Source organism: Prinia subflava, chromosome 5 (genome assembly GCF_021018805.1).
Source record: "Prinia subflava isolate CZ2003 ecotype Zambia chromosome 5, Cam_Psub_1.2, whole genome shotgun sequence".
Taxonomy (NCBI): Eukaryota; Metazoa; Chordata; class Aves; order Passeriformes; family Cisticolidae; genus Prinia; species Prinia subflava.
The window spans coordinates 38,970,440-38,991,114 of NC_086251.1; the positions used below are offsets into that span (position 1 = coordinate 38,970,440).

At 49.0% G+C, this 20,675-nt stretch overlaps 1 protein-coding gene across 1 annotated transcript; it reads right to left on the reverse strand.

Annotated features, from left to right (window-relative positions):
• Positions 1-1,823: 1,823 nt before the first annotated feature.
• NKX2-1 (NK2 homeobox 1) lies at positions 1,824-9,660 on the reverse strand. Its single transcript, XM_063397341.1, has 3 exons — positions 9,522-9,660; positions 4,440-4,816; positions 1,824-3,685 (listed from the first exon to the last, which is right to left on the reverse strand). Exons 1-3 carry the CDS (start codon positions 9,572-9,574, stop codon positions 3,015-3,017), a joined length of 1,101 nt encoding a protein of 366 aa, XP_063253411.1. The 5' UTR covers positions 9,575-9,660; the 3' UTR covers positions 1,824-3,014.
• Positions 9,661-20,675: the final 11,015 nt, after the last annotated feature.

Below are 20,675 nucleotides of genomic sequence, written 5' to 3' on the forward strand. Positions count from 1 at the left end.
TCTATAATGAAAAGTCACTGAGTGAATCTCTATCAAACATGCTAACTCAAATATTCGGGGGAGGGGGCTGTAATGTTTCTCGGCTGAATTACTGCCTTTCGGTGCCACTCACTTTTGAACGTTCCTGGATTTGAAAGAATGCATATTAATTATGTATGAAGGGGAAATGTCGACTTCACCGGAGCATTTTCCCCTCGGTCTTGCTTATAAACTCCGGGAGAAACTAACCCTAATGAAAAATATATATATATTTTTTAAAAAATCCTTAAAATTAACCCTGCTCCCGCTTCCTCCGCGGAAGCTGGCAGCTCTACACCACGGACCAGGAATACCCAATACTTTCTTCTTTTGGCAGAAATAACAGCACTAAACTCCAGACACTCTGCCGCCCCCCCCCCCCCCCCACCCCCATCCCCCCGCCATGCTGTAGATCTGAAATGAATATTCTGCGTAGAAGAGGGAAAAAATAAAATAAAATAAAATAAAGAATCTTTGGGTTAGTTAAGAACATCGCTGTATAAATCAGGACATAACCTAAAGAATGAAAGGTCTCGAAATTCCTGTTGACACACGTGATGTCCTCCAGTTAGAAATAAGGGGGAGGGGGTCAGAAAGAATCCGATACTTTTTTTTTTCTTCCGTGTACTTCCCTTTTTCTCCATCCAGACTAGCACTCGGTGTCCGACTAACACCAGCTATCTTGTATAAATAAGAACTGGAGCTTTCGAAAGCTGCTACTTAAATTGAAGGTTGGGTTATTTCCATCTCAGGCAACCTGTTTTATTTCACTTCAGAAATATGATTATTTCGTAACACCTCTGTAATTCAGAAGTGTTTTAATGACTGCGATAATTTTCTATGGATTTGTGAAAAAAAAAACAGAAACCGGGCAGCAGATTCAAAGGAAAACACGCTACGTGGTCTTTTAGGGTGGGGATATTTCTTATTTTGTTATATTCACAAAAGGGATATTTGGGACCTGAAAAATAGAGAATTACAGGGATTTCGGACTCATCAGATACTAGCTGCTTAGCTTCATATGCTTTATATATTTACAGGAAAGTTAACATCCTTGCATTACCGACAGTATTTGCCTTCCTACCAAACGCCCCTCCGTGTCTCAGCCCGGCGCGCACCTATGCGCACCCACCCACGTGCGCGCATGCACTTTCTCCTCATCTCCTTCTTTACAAACTTCCCGAATAGCTGCACAAAATAACCCCCGACAAACAAACAAACCCCCCTTAGGTGAACGACACGAAAAACAGCACCCAAACCAACCGAGCGAAGCCCGTCTGTGCTCCAGCGAGCCGCAGCCTGCGGCTGGCCTCCGCCGGAGGAGGGGGGTGGGTGTGCGGGGGAACCTGCGTGGCCGTGTGCGGGCATGCGGGGTTGGATATGGAGAAAATTAAACACATGGATATGGAGAAAATAAAAGACAGCCTGATAAAGAAAATTAATTCAAACTACATGTTGTACACAATAAACTATCTTTTTATTTTGATTATAAATAAGGTGACTGTACTTCCCTTAAAATACAAGTACAAAGGAAAACCTGGTAGAAATTATATTTTTTTTCTTACAAGGTATTTAAACTGGACATTTAAATCGGACTCACGTTCTATACTGACAGCAGGTTCTTCGTAATTTTATTCTTTTTTTTTCTAATGGCGCTAGACTTTTACCTTCTTTCTCCTCCGTGCCTTTGGCATTTGAATTTCTAGTCCCGGAATACTTTGCTTTTTCTAGCAAGAAGTCGCTGAGGTGCCCCCGCCCCCGCCCTCATCCCCCAAAAATAATTGGGCTAATGAATTTGGACTCAATTCCTTTGCTCTCGAGTTTGTGAATCCCACGAGTTTGCTTGTCCTGTTTGCACGCTGAGGACTGATCCTGTATCCCGTTAACCCTCTGGCGCAGCTCCCCTTTGGGAACAGGGTCTGGGCCCTAGGAGGGGCAGGGGCCTTCCGGGGTCTGGCAACATCCCGGGTTGTTTTTCCACCAAGAAGAAAAAAAAGCGGGGGGAGGGAAGGGAAGAAAAAGGAGAGAGATACAAGGAAAAGAGCGTCGGGAGCGGAAACCAAAGGGGGAAATAAAAAAGAATATTCGTAATGTATATAATTTATTAGAAGCTTCTTAGGAACTATATTTAAGCCAAATATCTACATAAGTTACAACAGGAAAAGGCGGCGTGCGCAAATAACAAACTGCCAGAGGATTTACGACGGGGTGATCAGTGTCCATAAAAAAGGTGGGGGTTGGTTTGGTTGATTGTATTTTTTTCCTTTTCTTTTTACAACAAAATATACAGGCTACTAAAAACTATGGGTTTAGTCCAACTTTTGACAGCATTATACAGCTACAGGTTCACATCAAACGTAAGGAGGAAAATAAAAGCCAAGCCTTTGATGACTCCTCGTCTCCATCCGCTGGCCCTGGCGGCAGGCTGGGAGAGACCGGGGAGGGGGAAGCTGCTTCTTGTGTCTGGGTGACGCGAATGCGTTTTTTTGGGGGGGAAAACCACCCCATCCCCCAAAATCTCTGTATTTACATGCAAGTCCTAGACGCTGGCAAAGTGTACATCTGATATCCAAGTCTTCAGACCATGCCTAAAGATGGTCCCCTGTCTGCAGACTGCTCCATGGTTATTAGTCTGAATATTTTTATACACCCCATAGGACAACTTTGGGGGAGAAAAAACATAAAGATCCCAAACCATCAACAGTAACAATAAAACGGAACAAAAAAGTGTATCTCTCTCTTAGAGGTCCGCAGAGACCACTCAGTAAAACGGGGGAAAGGGAGAAGAGCATTAAAAAGAAAAAAAAAAAAAAAAAAGAAAAGAAAAAAAAAAAAGAAGAAAAAAGAAAATAAAAAAAGAAAAAATAAGAAAAAAATAAGAAGAAAAGCACACAGTAGTTTGGAGAGGACAGAGATTTGTGTAACTGGGAAAATCTGTTGGGTTTTTTTTCTTATTTCTTTTTGCCTTTTTTTTTTTTTCCTTTTGTTTAATCCTTTTACCAGGTCCTACCGTATAGCAAGGTGGAGCAAGACATGGCAGTGCCATAGTCAGAAGTAGAAGAGTTTAGGTGAGACAAACTGGAGACTTGGCTCTGCAGAGAGGAAGGGCTGGCCGAGTGCTGTCCCATGTCTGGAGACTGCCCCGCACTGTTTGTCTGGTGGCTCTGATGCTGTCCGAGGCTGTTGCCATTGGTAGCCACTGTGATCGTTGTAGCTGCCTGCTGCTGATGGCTCTGGATAGCTGCTGTGGGTGTGTTGGAGCCTGCTTGGCAAGGCTTGCCATCCTTCACAAGCACTGGCACCGCCACCCTTCTGGGAGACTGCTGCTGCTGGCAGGAGCCGTTCTCCTGTTGCATCTGCTGCTGCGCAGCCTTGTCTTTGGCCTGGCGTTTCATCTTGTAGCGGTGATTCTGGAACCAGATTTTGACCTGAGTCGGGGTGAGATGTATCATGCTGGCTAAATGTTCCCTCTCCGGGGCGGAGAGGTATTTTTGTTGCTTGAAACGTCTCTCCAGCTCGTAAACCTGGGCCTGCGAAAAAAGGACCCTCCGTTTCCTCCGCGGCGTGCTCTGGAGCGGGGCCATGCTCTTGCTCACGTCTCCCAGGGAGCCGAGGCTGCCCATGCCTCCCATGTTCATGCCCGAGGACGGCGCCATGAAGCGGGAGACTGCAAGGGAGAAGGCGGCACGTTTTAGGGGGCTCGGCCCGGCCCGGCCCGGCCCGGCCCGGCCCGGCCCGGCCCGAGCGGGGCCCCGCGCTCCGGCAGCCCCGCCGCCGCCTGCCCCCAGCGGAGCTCCGCAGCCCCCCGGCAGCCCAGCCCCGGCCGCGGCCTCGGGGTACCCGCGCTTCTAAGTGACGGCGTCCCCGGGCCGAGCGGTGGCCCCGGTGAATAAGGGAGACCACTCGCCCCTCGTCCTGCCCGGGGGGACAGCCAGGAAAGTACCTAATGTGACAGCCGCGGCGGCAGCGGCCGCGGCAGCGGCTCCGCCGGCGCCGGCCGAAGAGGACTCTCCCGCTGCCCTGCCGCTTCCCGGGACGCGGCCCCGGCGCCTCCGGCTTCCCCCCTCGCCCGCCCGGTGCCGGGCGGCGCGCAGGCGGACGGGCACCGCCGGCTCCCTTCGGGCCCCCGGGCCGCCGCGCTCCCGCCCCGCCGGACGGCGAGAGCCGGGCTCCCGCTCCCCGCCACAGCGGGGCTTCCGACCTCCTTGCCCCGCAAAAGCAGCCGCGGGAGGCTGGCATGCCGGGGTGGAAGGACCGGGCACGGTCCTCGGGCATGAGGAGGAATTTGGGGTGTGGGGGGCGCGTCTGGGTTTGAGACCGACTTTTGCCCTGTCGCGGACCCCCCGTGCCTTCTGCCCGCGGCGTGTCGGGGCAGCTGCGCCGCAAGCCCCCTTCGGCCACCCAGCCCCGGGCTGACTTACTTGAGGAAAAGCGCGGATCCGGGTTGGTGCCGTACCATCCTGTCGCCGAAGCGCTGTTCCTCATGGTGTCCTGGTAAGGCGGCAGCTCGCTCATGTTGCCCAGGTTCCCATTGCAATAGCCCCCCATCGTAGCATGGGAGAGCTGGGGGACCCCTGCCGCTGTCATATGGTAGGCGGCAGTCACTGTTCCGTTGTGGCCCATGGGGTGCTGCTGCATGGCCGGCTGAGAAACCTGAGACTGTCTGTAGGCTGACAGGGGAGCCCCCAAGTTACTGGCCTCCATGCCCACTTTCTTGTAGCTTTCCTCCAAAGGACTCAAGATGTCAGACACTGAGAAAGGAGTCGTATGCTTTGGGCTCATCGACATGATTCGGCGGCTGGGGAAAAAAAAAAAAAAAAGGAAGGGGAGGCAAATCTTTTTTTTTTTTTTTTTTTTTTTTTTTTTTTTTTTTTTTTTGCCAAATATTCTGGTGTTGCCTTAACGCCGATCTTGTTGGATGTACACGTAACCGAGTGGACGAAGTCCGCCTTAATTGGATTGAGTGGAGGCTCAGGGCTGCCTTTCGTTTGTTTTAGCCAGACGCCAGGTTTTAGGCTGCCACCAGAGGCGGGGCATAGGCACTAAAGCAACAAGACAATAGAAGCCTACATCTTGCCCAAGATAATTAGCTTACATGCTGATGACAAGGTAAACACCTTTAAGTTTTACTTGTCAGATTTTTTTTTATGTCTTTAAGAAAAAAAAAATACAGAGAGGACGGGAGAGAGAAGAAAAAAAGAAAGACCCCGTGAGCACAACTCTTTTTTTTTTTTTTTTTTTTTTTTTTTTTTTTTTTTTTTTTTTTTTTCCTCCTCGGGGGTGGCAATATCGTGGACGGGAAACGGAAGGCAAAGCGAAAAGACCACCATTTGACTGGGTGAAAGGATTTAAAAACAGCTCCCGGGTGGCGAGGCTGTCAGCCCAGCCTTTGTGAGAGCTGGGGAAACGGGGTGGACTGCCAGTAAGCCAAAGGACAGAATCTCCCTCTTCCCCCACTAAGTTTGGTCCGGAAGGAGCCCGGCCGCCGGGAGGACAGCTCTCCGGAGGGCAGATCTTTCTCTCCGAGCCACAGCTCCCCGTGCCCCGCACTCCCCGCACTGGCTCGTCAGATGCCCCGGCCGGCTGGGGCTGAACAAGCGCTTGGGGTTTCGCATCTCGGGAACACTCTCTATGTCTCCTAAGACGCTCAGCGCAAGGATCGTTTCTCTCCCTAAACCTATAAATTCCTGCCAACTAGGGATTTTTTTTTTAATATCTCGGAGAGGGGTGGAAGACACAAGTTTGCAAAATTAGGCAGTAATTTAATTGCCTGAGGGCGAGAGACTGATGAAAAATAGGTTAGCGCAAAATGTCGCTTGTTATTCTCAAAGGCAAAGACTCTCACAGTCTCTCGTGGTCCCTCTGAAGCTGAAGCTGCTTTCTAAGGTTATTTATACAGCACGGGAGCTGGATGGAGAAGACCTCTCCGGTCATCTGCTACACGACCTTGCCAATGAATTCCCTGTAGTTTCCAATAAACTGCAATTTCTGGCACTTTCGGATCTGTTCTCGGATCCGGTGTGAAAACAAAAGCGATCCATTCACAGCCACACGCACACGTACAGGCAGCCAGTAGCTAATGTCACTCGGGTCTTTGAAGAAATCTTCCAACGCCTAGTGTCTCCAAAGCTTATATTTGGGGGTGATCCGGGCGGAGGAGAGAAACCTCCCCCGAGTGTTTCACACCCCGGACTACGGCCCTGGCAAGCACAATTTAATGCAGCGATTACCTGAATATTAAGAAAATTACAGCGAAGGTACAGTTAACCCTGGGACTTTGAAGTGTCAAGTAACTATTTAGTAATTGCACTTGTAAATATGTTTGTGCTCGGCTGGTTCGTGCTTAAAAATGCAAAAGTGCACTTGCTACCCGGGAATAACTAAATATCTTTGTCTAAAGTGGCAGCATAAATAGCCGGTCGCTTTGTGGCTGTGCTTGATATTAGTACATAAGGATCATTTTGCTTCAATTGGGAGGCTCTCATTCACTAGGCAAGAAACCGTTTAGGAGAAAGTAGGTTCCCGTATGAGAGTTAACATCCTTCAAGTGTAAGCCTCAGTCTTGATTACACTTTAGAGCTCCGCAAGAGGTGAGCTTTTCCACACAAATATAATCGGAGGAACTTTCCTTCAATCAGGCCTCCAGCTCTCTTACATCATCTCAGCTGCTTCTTTCGGCACTAGCTCCCTCAAGGCTGAATATCCCGAGGTGGGCTGGTTGTGAGTCTGCTGGGTCACCAAAGGCAGAGAAGGGCAACTTTGGGCTAGAAAGGTGTTTGGTTTTTACTTCTTCTTTTTTTTTTTTTTTTTTTTTTTTTTTTTTTTCCTCTCTTTTCTTTTAAAACCTTTCAATCTTGTCTTTCCAGATCTCTGGAACATTTATTTACCCCCCGCCTGCACCCTCACACGCCCCCCTTTTTCCCCTTTCTGAGCGTATTTTTGATTATGGTCTTTGGTTTTGTTCCTTCACAGAAAGCGACTCGACCTTGCCTTAGTGGTTTGATTGTTTGGGGTTTGTGGTTGGTTTTTTTCACCCCAAATTTCTCAGACGCTCCATCCCCATGCGTCTTTCACGCGCCTTTAAAAGAAGGGGGTAGATGGAACGAAAAACAAAATTAAATACTGCAGGATCCACCAAAACGAGGGCTTGGTCGACTTTAATCAGAGACTAAAGGCAGCAAGCGACCGCGCAATTTGTGGGGCAGGAGCAGGGACTCCGTTCCATCCACAGAGTGCGGGGTGGGGCGGCCGGGTAGGCCCCAGCAGCAGCTCCGGCGGCGGCAGCGGGCTGCGGACAGGCGGGCGGGGGAGACCCGCTGCGCCTGCCAGAGCTTATTTATCCTCTCACCCGAATGAGCGCAGGTTATATCGCCTCCGAGACATCGCTCGGTTAGGTTATCCCGAGCGAGTCGGGCCTTGGCTCTGCGCGGGGTCCGGGAGAGGGAAGTTAATGCGAGAGCGCTTCGTTCACCTGTGCTGGAAAGGCGGTGAGACTCTCCTGTGCACGTCTGACCGCCGAGTTACGAGTGCACGGGCAGGCGTACAGGCACAGCTACGCCTAGCTGCTTTTCGGCCCTACTAGATCGACGCGGTGCAAGGGAAACAGGTCAGCCTTTGCACCTGCTTTCCCTCCCCAGATGAGCCATAACGGGGCGAGTCACACCATGGACAAGGGGCGAGGAAACTTATTCTCTGATGCCGTGCCCCTTCACTCTCCCTTTTCTCTCAACCCCCACCGGAGTTTCGTTGGCCAGAAATGGCTGCTCCCAGCTTCTGGCAGGGGTGGCCATCCCGACACAATCCTGCCCAGGCTGCCTTTAGCGATATATTCCTTTACCTGGTGATGCTGCTTAGTAAAACACTCGAGTTAAAAAGAAATGCTAAGGAGGAGAGCAAGGAAGATGAGATGCGTTCTGCCTGGTGGAAGCATTTTCATGAGAAAGGCACGGTTTTCACCCCGTGTTTGCAGAAATGCGGCTACACGGACGTCCCTTCAATAGCTTCTGACCCCACACAATCCTTTTGATAACACTCGAGAGGTGGAAGAATGGGAGACTTTGTCAATCAAATGGTGCCAATCCCAATGGAAACGGTGCCACCAAGACCGCAGAGCGTTTCCTCATCAACTGGATTGCGGGGGCTGGGAACTCAAGGATCAGCTTTTGAAAGTGCGCTCAGGGCTCTCCAAAGACAACAATGTCTTTTTTATACGAGCTGCTGTGCCTCCCCAAGGGGAATTAAATATGTTCGGCCAGGCAGAGCTCGGAGGGCTCGGAGGGCAGAGAGTAAGGGTCCCACGCAAACGGCACGCAAATTCTTTCTCAACAAGAAAGACGCTTTCTAGGTGTAACTTCTTGATACAAAGCCATGAGGTGCTCCGCGCTCCCTCTGGGTCAGTTCACAGGTACACGTCTGGCTGCACCCCCGGCCCAGTGCTGTGTCCCCGCTGCCAGCCGGGGAGCGGCCCTGCCCGCAGCCCTGCCATAGCCCTGCCCGCTGCCCTGCCCGCTGCCCTGCCACAGCCCTGCCACAGCCCTGCCCGCTGCCCTGCCACAGCCCTGCCACAGCCCTGCCCGCTCCCCTGCCCGCTGCCCTGCCACAGCCTTGCCCGCTGCCCTGCCCGCTGCCCTGCCCGCTCCCCTGCCCGCTGCCCTGCCCACAGCCCTGCCACAGCCCTGCCCGCTCCCCTGCCACAGCCCTGCCACAGCCCTGCCACAGCCCTGCCACAGCCCTGCCCGCTCCCCTGCCACAGCCCTGCCCGCTGCCCTGCCACAGCCCTGCCCGCTGCCCTGCCACAGCCCTGCCCGCTGCCGTACAGCTGCCCTGCCGCGGGAGCAGCGCTCTGCCGTGGGGCCAGCTGCTTCTAGAGAGGTCCGAGTTAGAGGTGGCAAGAACAGGTCTGTGACAGAGCTCTTTCTTCGCTTCTGGTCATCAGTCTAAGCCTAACACATCCACAGACAGATGTAAATGACCACTTGTAAAAATGGCACCACGGACACAGCTTGCCACAACTCTCCCCTCTCCACCCACCCTGAACAAGCTCATAGAAACTTCATCTGATTGCTTGTGCATGTCGGTGTAATACACCCTCTGTTTCTCCACGCTGCCCAGAACGGAAGATGTGCCCAGCACACCTACGCCGGGAGCGGAGGTTTCCGTAGTGATCGTGTAGGGCGGACTTGTGTCTCTGCCGGCCGCGGGCAGGGCGCTGGGAGCCGCTCCCCGCCTGGAAAGCACATGCTTGGGCGTGTAAGAAGGCAGGAGTCCTCCCAGAGACGCACCCTGCCAGCGCTACCTAGGCACGGAGCGCTCCGGGTGGGTGTGTGGGGAAACGCCTGTTGTGGCTCATGGGGACAATTCCTCGCCGTGGGAAAGACCCCCTGCCCTGGCTATCTCGTTAGGGTGGGAGAAACCCCTCAATACACCGGTCGAAACCTCTCCCCCTGGCGTGGGAACCTAAGGCAACCAGCGAGACCACCAAAGGCTAAAGCGAAAATCCTCACCCCTCCGCAGAGCACGCACAGTTGTTCCTCCAGCTGCCCAGGGCGTGGAGCATCTCGCAGCTGGGGGTTCTGGGGGCCGCTTCGCCACCGGTCCCTGGCGGCCCCACTCGCAAAGCTCTGCGCCAGCGAGGGCAGCGTTGCCTCCGCTCAGTTCTTTTCCTTCCGTCCCCAGTTGCTGGCGGCCGGCTGAGCCCTCCTGCCCTAGTCCTCGACACCCTCCCCGTCCTTTCCTTCGCCGGGCCGTTCCCGGCCAAGAGGGCTAGGGTGGGGCCAGGTACGGGGTGCCAGGGCAGGGCTCCCGGAGCCGCGGCGGGCGGAGGGCCGCCGTGCCAGGGCGGGGGCGCGGCGCCCCGGGGCACGCCTCGGCCCGCCAGCCACACCGCGCCCCTCCGCGGCTGCCCGGCGTGGGGACCCGTGGGGAAAGGGCTCTTTGTGGGCATGGGTGCCCCGGTAGTCTCGGGTGGATAGCAGCAGCACTCGCCCCGATGTGTGAACTGCTGTCTGACCGCCTTGTCCGACATTATCAGCGGTTAATAAAAGCCCACCACATCTGGCTTTCTTAGTGTCAGTAGACTGTCGCTGCCGCAACAGTGCCAGTACATACACACACGACTTATTGTTGCCCTGAAGCGCTTTTGATAGACCTAAAACAGAGGTTATCCGGAGCAATACTTGAAGGCGGTTGTTGAGGCAATTTGCAAAAAGTTAGCCTGTAGAGATAGTTAAAAATATAAGTATGTTTTATTTAGATATAAAATACTTTTAATAGGTATATACCTACAAACAGAATCCCACCTGGATCTATCCATTTATCTGCTTTTGGGCATAGCAATTAGTATATTACATTAGCTGTCTTAGGAGTTATGTACTTTTGTGTGTGTCCCCAGACATGCCTACACACACACATGCAAGCGTGGGGCTGCATTCCTCCGGCAGCGGGTATGCATGAGTATATATTTACGCATACATTCACAGTCCTCAACCCTGTCGTCTCTTAAGTGTTTCAAAAAGGAACTCAGCTTTTAAGTGGGTCACCTTGCCGCCCTCCCTTCCCCTTCCCTCGCCCAGGCCTGCGGCCGCGCCGGCGCCGGGAAAAGGGGCTCTCGGCTCCCGGGTGGGGTTGGACGCGGAGACGACGGACACGGACGTGCCTGTGGGTGGAGAGTGGAGGGGCGGGCTGGGGGTCGCTGCCGGCAGTTTGGTTTACCGCAGACCTTTTCTGTTCCAGCGCGCCTGGCGGCGGCGGGCGGCGCGGGGGCTCGTTGCTCACCGCCCCCTGGTTCGGTCTCGAAACCCCCTGCCCGTGCCTCCGGACGGCCCCGCCGAGGGCCTCGGGAGCGGCAGCCTGCCCTGTGCGTGCTGCGGGGCGGGGGCTCCGCGCCCCCCGCGGCCCCCGCGCCCTCGGGGCTGCGCGGACGGCGCACAGGGCCGAGCCCGGGGGCGATCCCCCGCGCCCGCCGGGAGCATGCGAACTGGTGGACAGGCGACCTTTCCCCCTCGACCTTACCCTAGGGGTAACCAAAGCTCTCTTTTATTTTCAGTGTCACTTCGGAGTTTGCCTTTTGTTCCCCGCTACCTCTCGCTTCCAGGGATACGGGCGGCTCCCCGCTGGCTCGGGGAAGGGCTAGCGGCTGCAAAGATATCTCATTTAAAAACGACAATGGAGTCCTTTCGACCAGCCCGTGTGGTGCCCGAGCTTTATTTTCGAGCCGGGGAGAATGGAATTGTTTGTTTAGCTTTTGTTTTCACAGCAAAACTCGAGGGCAAGTTACAGGAGGGCTGGTAGGAACCTCGGCCTTTCCTCGTTGCCCGCGGGTGCCCAGCAGGGCCACCCAGCCGGGGGCCGGCGCATCCGGGGTATGACCACGGCAGCCCGGGAACCCCCGCGAACGGCGCGGCTGCGGGCGGGTCTGCCCGCCGATGCCCTGCTGTCACTGATGTCGGAGGGACCGAGTGCTCTGGTTATTGCCCCCAAGTTATTTTCTGTCTCTTCTCTGCTCCCACGTCTGCGGCTCGACCTGAGCTCCCTCAGCGGCTTTAATTCGGAAGCTGCCATCTGTCCCATTGTGCCCTTGGCTTCTTTATCTGGGCAGGGCCCATCCGTGCAAGGTGGCGTTCCCGGCGGTGCCGGGGACGCGCCGGGGCCGGAGCCCGCGGGGCCGGAGGGGCGGCAGCCGCCTCCCTCCCTCCGCTGGCCGCCGGGGAAAGCGCAGCGCCGGCCCGGGCCCGGGGGCTGCAGCTCGCCCGGGCCTGTGGACTTGCTTCTCTTGCTGTTGAAATTTCACCCTAGCCAAGGCAAAATCATAGAAATGAGGAAACAGAAAGCGAATTTGCTCAGTTGTCCTTGGGATGTAATTACATGGATATTCATTCGTTTTCACTGTGCGTTTCTCCAAATCTAGGGGGAAGGATTAACTGCTTTTACTCTTGCTGCACCTCCTCCTCAACACCTTCCCATAAAGGTAGCTCTGCCTCTGAGCAAGATTCTTCCCCCTCACTGGGGAAAGTGAAATTTGCCTGTTCCTGGATCAAGAGGAACTGTTTAATAATTTGTGCCTGTTCCAAGAGCTTGCTTTAACAGCAGCACAGTCAAACAGTTTCAAATTGTGCTCTTGCCAGTTGATGGTCATATACACAAAATATTCTCATTCAAAAACTTCCTTTTGGGAGTAACTCTGCCTCTTCCCCAGCTACCTCCCACCTTCTGAGCTTGTAACCTATGAATCAGTCCCATAGGGGTTGCTCTCAGTCCCTGCTCTGCAGGAGCAGCCCTATTGCCCCACGCTCTTCTCTGAGTGTGAGAAGTGAAGATGCAAGTGCCATCCAGGGCTGAAGCCCTTGGAGGTAGAGCTGGCATGAATTAGTGAGCTGGTCTGGTAGGGCCAGAGTGACCCAACTGCCCACTCAAAGTAGGTAGTCTGTATTTGTCACGGGAGCTTTAAAAATCAACATTTCCCAAGTCTTAAAGAACTCAACCAAACAAACAAGAAATGCCCAATCAATGTTCCCTCTGACTTGATTTTCTTCTGTTCCTTTCCTGGAAGAGAGGACACAGAAATGTCCTAAGCAAAGAGGTCCATTTCAGAAGCCCAAGGACAAACCTGGTGATGTTTCAGAAGCCCATTTTTCATTTCATGGGAACCAGTGTCTCTGGGAAGATCACACCCTCAGTTTGGCTAGTACAACTGGTAGGTCTAGTTAAAAGCTGATGTAAAAAGCTGCAGCACAAAGGAAGTCATTTGTAGCTAAACTCAACAATGAACTTTATTGGTCCTGCTACCAAACCCATTAACAAAGCTCCACACTCTGCAGCATTGTTTCTGGGGCTGGGTTTTGTTAACCAGTTACCCATGTATGTGTACGGCCCAGGGTGCTGATTTAACAGGGGCATGCCTCTTGCCAGGAAAGCGTTCAGTTCAGTTACCAGTTTCAGCTAGTTCAGTTTCAAATACCAGTCTTTCAAACACTTCCTGCTGTAAATAGGATCTCAGAAGTATATTGTACAGTAGTATATTGTACAGTAGTATATTGTACAGTGGGATGGATATATTGATGGCATACATGTCAGGAAAGGCTTTTCTTGAGCCATGAGACCTGTGCCAGGAATTTGGCAACTCTGACAACAACTCCCCTTATTTCTCAGTCTATAGGTGAGACATCTCGAACTAGATCAGTTTCCATCAGCAGGACTACTCTGCAATACTCCATCTTTCAAAGAGGTTGCTGTAAAAGCAGTGTATGTGGCTTGCTTAGTCCAGCACCAGTTGCACCTGTATTGTCATACATAGCAGAGTCCCTGTATTTTATACAAGAAATGGAAATGACGAATAGTGAGTTACAACTATTTGGAGCACCAAATTACTTCTGGGACAAAGTATGTTTTTCTGCAACTGCCTGCACCCCATATCTTTGCTCAAACATCCTATAATTTTCACTCTGCCAAATACATTTGTTTATATGAATTGCACAGTGTAAAATATAGGACGTTTTGCTTGCCAAGGAAGTTGTAGCAATGGATTAGTTGACATTTTTCACCTTTTCCTTGTCCCAAGAAAAATCAGCAATCCAGAAAAGAAATTACAAAATTGGAAAGAGATCTCTCACCCTTGCAGCTATGTGAAGAACAGAACTGCTCCTAAATGAACTGGCTCTTACTGTAACCAGCTGATGTGCCTTCCTCTGTTGTGTCCCAGCAGCAACCTCTCTTTCCTCTGGTTGTCCATTCTCTGGATTCTTTGGCTCCCATACTTCTAGGGGATGGGTAACAAAGTTCCACTTGCAACCAAGTGTTCATTGAAAGATTTCCCAGATTTAACAAAAGATGGGCTCAGCCCTGCAGAACCTTTCTTCCTGGAGTTGATCAGCAAGAAGGAAAGTAGTTCAGCTTGAGGTTCAGTTGGGTTGAAGGACCAAGAGCTGAGAAGCAAAACCAAAGCTTCTTTGTATTGTAACCTAAAAAATGCACCCAACAAATTTCTGAAGGCTCAGAAGTATTTCATCTTTGAATAAGAACAGCACTTTCTGTTAAAATAGAAATCTTAAAACATATGCTAAAACAAGTCCTTGCTAGCAGCTCTATTTTCTGTTTTCCCAGACATTAGTCATTATTAGCACTGTAGTACAGAAGAGTCTCCATGTAGCAGGACTATCTTCTAAATTACTTTGGATGATAGACATAATGAAGTTAAAAATTTCACTCATCTTTGCCCTGTCATAAATGAAAGCACATGTTATACTTATTCAAAAAATAGCTGACCACAGAATTAGGTTCAAGTTACATTTTCAATGTAGATATATTTATGCTGAAAAAGCCTAGATACTTTCTGGAAAGTAGTTTAATCATTTAAAATAGTCCATTAATGGATTTTGACCACTATTCAGTTTTTAAAATAATGTCCCTTGTAATTAGTTGTTTTATCATTCCTTTATGAGCCTTGCTTATTTTGAATTCCAGGGAAAGAAGACTGCTAAGCTGATATAATGAGATAATATCCTTCACTGGCATAAGTAAGGCTATGAGATGGACTGCTACCCACATTGATAATTATACATGCTCCATTTCCACAACTGGAACCAGAATGAATGCTCTGCAGCATTTTACTCTCTCTGAATAACATTAACTGAAAAAAGCCAAGTGAGTAACTTGTTTACGTATTAATGTTGAAGGAAACAACCTGAGCTGGCTGTCCTTGAGTCTGTGGAGTCAAACTCATTCAGCAAGCACTCAGCACAGGATTAAGGAGGAAGACATTTTACCACCTACATACAAAACTAGCATGCCAGCTCTGCCATCCCACAGAGGTGCCAGCTTCAGGTTCTGTATGGCCTGGGAAGGGACCAGACAGCAGAGAGAGCACCACAGATTTGTCCAGTTGTGAGATACAAGCTTCACAGGTGAACAAAAGTGGCACTTCCATCCCATCTTGTCTATGTGAGCTCAAAACACTATGAATATCAGAAGTTTTAGGGTGAGAACATATTATGACATGTTATAAGAGCAAAGGTGTAGCTTGTGGTCATATGGGCAGTAGATGGGTCCTAATCATCTTCTAGAAATCTTTTCTGACTAATGAAGGGATGCAAATCCACACATTGCCTGTCTGGCCACACTGACCTCACTGACAGCACAACTAGCTCAGTTTGCTGTTGTGAATGAGAGGCAGAACTTCTGGTTACAGGTACAGGCACGGTCAGAGCAGCTCAGCTGGAGACAAATGAAGCCCTTCAGTGGTCCCTGTGCCTGCCCTGTCCCTACAAAGCAGCTAAAAACACTTTGAGAGGAAAACTGCCATGGCAGCCTAGCAGTTCCACAGTCCCTCCTTGTGTGACGCAAGCAGGGCTGCCCGTGGTGCCTCAGGAGCATGTACACTGCCATCATCTGCAGGCAGGGGTCCACCCTGCCATTTGGCCACCTGTGGCCTGGGACTCTGTTGGAGTGAGAAATAAGAATGCATTTAAATTCCACGGGAAGAGTCTCTGGTACTTACAGCATTTAAAGCTTGCACTGCAAAACCTATCAAAGGGCACTTGCTTTTCGTTATAGAATTTTGGTGCTTTTGCAGTGAAAATATTTGGTCCTGAATGCAGCCTGGAAACATCAAATGGAAATACATATTACATGAAGCAAGGGTTTCCAAACAGATCTTCCTTTGGGTACTGCTTGCTGCAGCAGCCCTTGCTGATGGCAGGGATGGCAGCTGAAGCTCTTGGCATTAGCTGTGCCCAGGGCTCCTGACAGCATTTGGTGGCTGCCAACTCTGTTTGTACCAGACATATGCCTCATTCCACCTCCTGCTCCTCAGCCGCCCATCAACGCTCTCCCAGCACCAGGATGTCAAGCTGCTTCCTAATCTTTCTCCAGCCACACTGCATTTCTTCCTCTTCCTTCTATCCCCCTTTCACAGCTGACCAGCCCTGGCAATGTACTGGCAAGAGCTGGCTTGGTGGCAGAGGTGGGAGACAGCTTGCAAACAGGTACCAACCTCACAGCTGAGCACCTTCCATCATAACACAGAGCAGTGTGAGTACCAGCAGTATGACACAGGCTGCAGAATCCTCATGCCCAGGAAAATGATGGATTAAAGCAACCATTCACTTCAGAAAAAAGGAAAAAAAGGTGTCTCAAATGTTTGTACATCTGCAAAATTTTGGTTTCTGTAGAAAGTTTTCAGTGGATTTTGGATGCTAAACTCTCCATGGCCTGTTCTTTTCAAGGCATAATACTTTGCTGAATGTGCAGCCCCTTCAATTGCTGGGCTTCTCTAAATTTTCTTTTTCTGACTAAGTCATTAACTATCCTGCATTTATCAAAAACGGCTAGAAATGCAGGACTTTGCCTTTCTCTCAATCTGCATGTCATTCCTTTACAAAGCTTGAAAATATTTTTCCTCTGGTATTTATTCATTTTGCTGTGCTGTATATCCAATTAGACTATTCTGCTGCATTCAGAAATGAGAGCAGTTCCACCTCCCTCGCATCCAGCTCCATTTCTCTTCGGTTTCATTTCCCTCAGGGTCACTGTTAGGTGATGATATGCAGTAATGTCCCCAGTGAGGTGCTGTTTTCATTAGCTTTCCCCTTCAGAGGTGGTCAGAGGTCTGAATTCTTATATGATTTGTTTTCTTGGCTACTTAGAAGATAAGATCCTGTTCTGATCCCTCTTCTAAATGGGCATGCTTCATTTTCTGTATTTCTTTCTTTTCTAATAAGGCTGTGTCTTTTACCTCTGATTTTAAAACAAGAAATATGTTTTTGTGCATGATGTTTTTTAATCAGCATTCAATACTATTTATATAAAATGACTACAAAAGGAAGAAGAAATCACATGGCAGAAACACAACATGTACATCTATACACACGTATTAAGAAGATCACAGAAAATGCTCTCAAACACATCTACATGAAATGCATTGAGAAAGCAAAAAATACCTCTTCCTGTGGAGCACAAAGTGTCTTCTGTAGATGAATAAATATGTAAGCTCCATAATAAATGCTGCAGCCTATTCAGTGGGTGTAAACTTTGCTGACTCAAACATGACCCAAGATCCAATGTGCTTTGGGGGAAGACAGGGGATGACAAGCCAAACATAGTAGTTTTCCATTCTTCTCTCAGTAAAGGGTAATTTGAAAATTTATCTTCTGAAAGGGTGGTGTTTTTCTCATCATGAAATTTTGACATGTAATGCCTTGTTGCACTTTACTTTGCAAGGGTGGCTATTTCCCCAAAGGTAGTATTACTTGGTAATATATATTTATATGTTTATATAAATATAAATATACATAATATATGTATATTACATATATATATGTGTGTGTGTATATATATATATGTGTATGTATATACATATAGGTATATAATATATATTTATATGTATTACTTGGTAGCCTTATAATTACTCAATTATAATTATAATTGAGGCCCATGGCAGGGCTTGTGAGAGAAGCTGGAGACAAATGGCTCTGCCCTTCACCATCATGGACCTTGAATAAACTGTTGCGGAAGTAGGTTTGGAGACAAATTAGGGCAAGCATCTCAGGGGAATCTGTGGCCCGGGAATATGGAGGAGAAGGTTTGGACATCCAGTGACTGTTACTGAAAAATCAGAATTATTATTATTACTATTATATAGTCAAACTTACAAATAAGTATCACCTCTGGGGTGAATTTCAATCACCAACTGGATTTCATTCACCTAGTTTTGTTGATCCTTCTATGTTTTCTTTGTAAATTTTATTTCCTACATTATGTGATGGGCTGACCATGGCTGAATGTCAAGTACCCACCAAAGCTGCTCCATCACACCCCTCCTCATCTGGCCAGGGATGAGAAAAAATACCAAGAAAGGCTCTTGGTAGGAGGACAGGAAGGGATCGCTCATCAATTATTTTCATGGGTGAAACAGACTCACCTTGGGGAAATAAACCGAATTTATTAACAAGAAAATCAGAATAGGATAAGGAGAAGTAAAACCTAATCTTAAACCCCCCCCCCCCCCCCCCCCCCACTTTATCCCTACCCCTCTCTCCTTTACAGGCTTAACTTTATTCCCAAGCTCTCTATCTTTTCCCCTCCAGAAGTGCAGGAGGATGGGAATGGGGGTTACAGTCAGTTCATCACTGCTGCTGCATCCTTCTCAGAGGAAGGATTCTTCACACCCTTCCCCTGCTCAGGAATGGGTCTATCCCACAGGAGACAGTCCTCCATTAAGTTCTCCAAAGTGAGTCCTTTCTACAGGCTGCAGTTCTTTCTGAGCTGCTCCAGTGGGTCCCCCATTGGGTCACAAGTCCTTCCAGCTAACTTTCTCCAGTGTGGGCTCCTCTCTCCACAGGTCCTGCCAGGATCCTGCTGCAATATGGGCTTCCCATGGGCCCACAGCCTCCTTTGGGCACCCAGCTGCTCTGGTGTGGAGCTGCTCCAGGGGCTGAAGGGGAATGTTGTTTCCATCATGAACCCCCACAGGCTGCAGGGGCACATCCTGTCTCACCATGGTCTGTACCATGGGCTGCAGGGAATCTGCTCTGGTGCCTGGAGCACCTCCTGCCCCTGCTTCTTCACTGACCTTGGTGTCTGCAGAGTTGTTTCTTTCACATATTCTCAGTCCTCTGTTCTCTGGTTGCAATTTGCTTCTGCCTTTTCTTATTATTTTTTCCTTGCTTCTTAACTATGATATCCCAAGGGTGCAACCACAGTCAGTGATGGGCTTGACCTTGGCCAGTGGTGGGCCTCCCTTGGAGCTGGCTGGCCCTGGCCCTGCTGAACACAGCTGGAGCTTTTAGCAGCTTCTCACAGGAGCTCCCTCTGTAGCCTCCCTGCTACCAAAACCTTACCGTGCAAACCCAATAAAAGTTATCTGTATTTAACTAAATAAGGACCCGTCAATAGATAGTACACTATAATTAAACAGGGCAAGTTTAAATCTAGATTAAACCATACCATTTTCAGTAGATTTTCTTCTGAATGGTCATCTTTTTCTCTTGAGCAAATCTAATTTAAACTTCTTAGGGATGTAGATTGTCACATCTTGGTCTGCCCTCCAGTGCCTTGGGTGGATATCATTGCCCAGTTGTATTGTTGATTAAAATCTGATGTTATAAAAAATTGAAATTTTTCTCCCAAAAATTTTCTTTTCTCTATTTCAATGAAGAAGTGGAGAAAGTCTCAGATGTTAAGTTTTTTTTCAGAGACAGGGATTTCACCAGACTTTGTTGTTTGGATAAACAGTCTGAATTCAGGAGGAGTATAAAATTCTTCTGTGGGAGAGAAATTTCAGTTTGCAATCATCTCAAATTTTAAAAAACCCAAACAATTGATCTGAATTCTTAAAATAATTTTGAGTACGTAAAAATCTATGTGAAAGCTAATAGTCTGTTCCCTTCTGGGGAGCAGAAACTTGTGGAAAAAAACTATCAAACTGTACACCTGAACATCAAATATTTGGTAGAAGTCTGCTCCATCACACAGTCTATGTAGCCGGCGCAACGTTCTCCTCTTGTATGAATAACTAATGCTCATGTCCATAGTTTATTAGGGTGAGAATGGGAAATCAGTGATGTTGTCACCCCAGCAGGACTTACTGGGCCTTATTTAGCATCAGGAATGTTATGATTGCTCTCCAGGCACTGAAAGGTGTCTGCCCTGCCTTTGCCAATCCATGTCCACATTTGTTACCTGTCAGAGAAGGGTTTCATTCTTAGCTATTAGGGAGGTTTGCATCCAAAGCCCAACATGACTTGGATTCTTACATTAGAAGAGAGATGTGGAAATGAATGTACCTGGGAAACAGCTTGAACCAAACGTTAGGCAGCAGCTGTAGATACTACACTCTACCCATCTCTGTTTATAGACACACTTATAATACAGGACTGCAGAACTCTTCTGGGCAGTACAGAGTCAGATCGAGCCCTATCACATCATTGCACTAGAGAGCCTTCAGGCAATCATTACACTGAGCTGACTACATATCCATCACTGCTGAGACAGACCGAGGCATTGCCACAGGCGGGAGCCCCGCTCCTCGTATCTGGGCAGTAGCGCTTGTTTCCCAAAGGGATGTTCCCGAGTCTTGTGAAACCACCTCAGATACAACACCAGACACAGTCATGGCATCCCAGAACTCAGTACAGAAAATCTTGCAGACATATGATGTGGATCTTGGGACTTTTAAAACATATCATTCTCTCTCTGTTGGTTAAAAATAATTGAATAAAATGTGGTAGTTTTTTGTTTTTAGCTACTGTTTCCTCCATGCATATTTGTTTCCTTTAGTGTTTTTGACAGAATTGTTGACTTTTACTTTAAAAGACACTCTTCCAAGTGCTTGGTCCTCAACAGAGGATCAGAATGCCTTTAGCTTTTTAGTCTCTTACTAAAGAGACCAAAATCCCCTGTCTCCATACCAGATGCACGTTACCCTTTTATTTGGTGAACCAGACCATCCTGTACAATCAGTTTCAAACAGAGAATTGTGAAGTACTATGGATAAGACAATGTACACACACACAATATAAACCATCAAAAAGTATCTGCAAGCTTAATTTTACTATTAGAGTATAAAATTAATCTGTTTCTTGTTTTCAAGCTAACAGCTCCAGAGATGCATAACTAAACATCTCCTCTGGTTGTCTTTTTTCCACAGGAAATGTTTTCTGTCAACT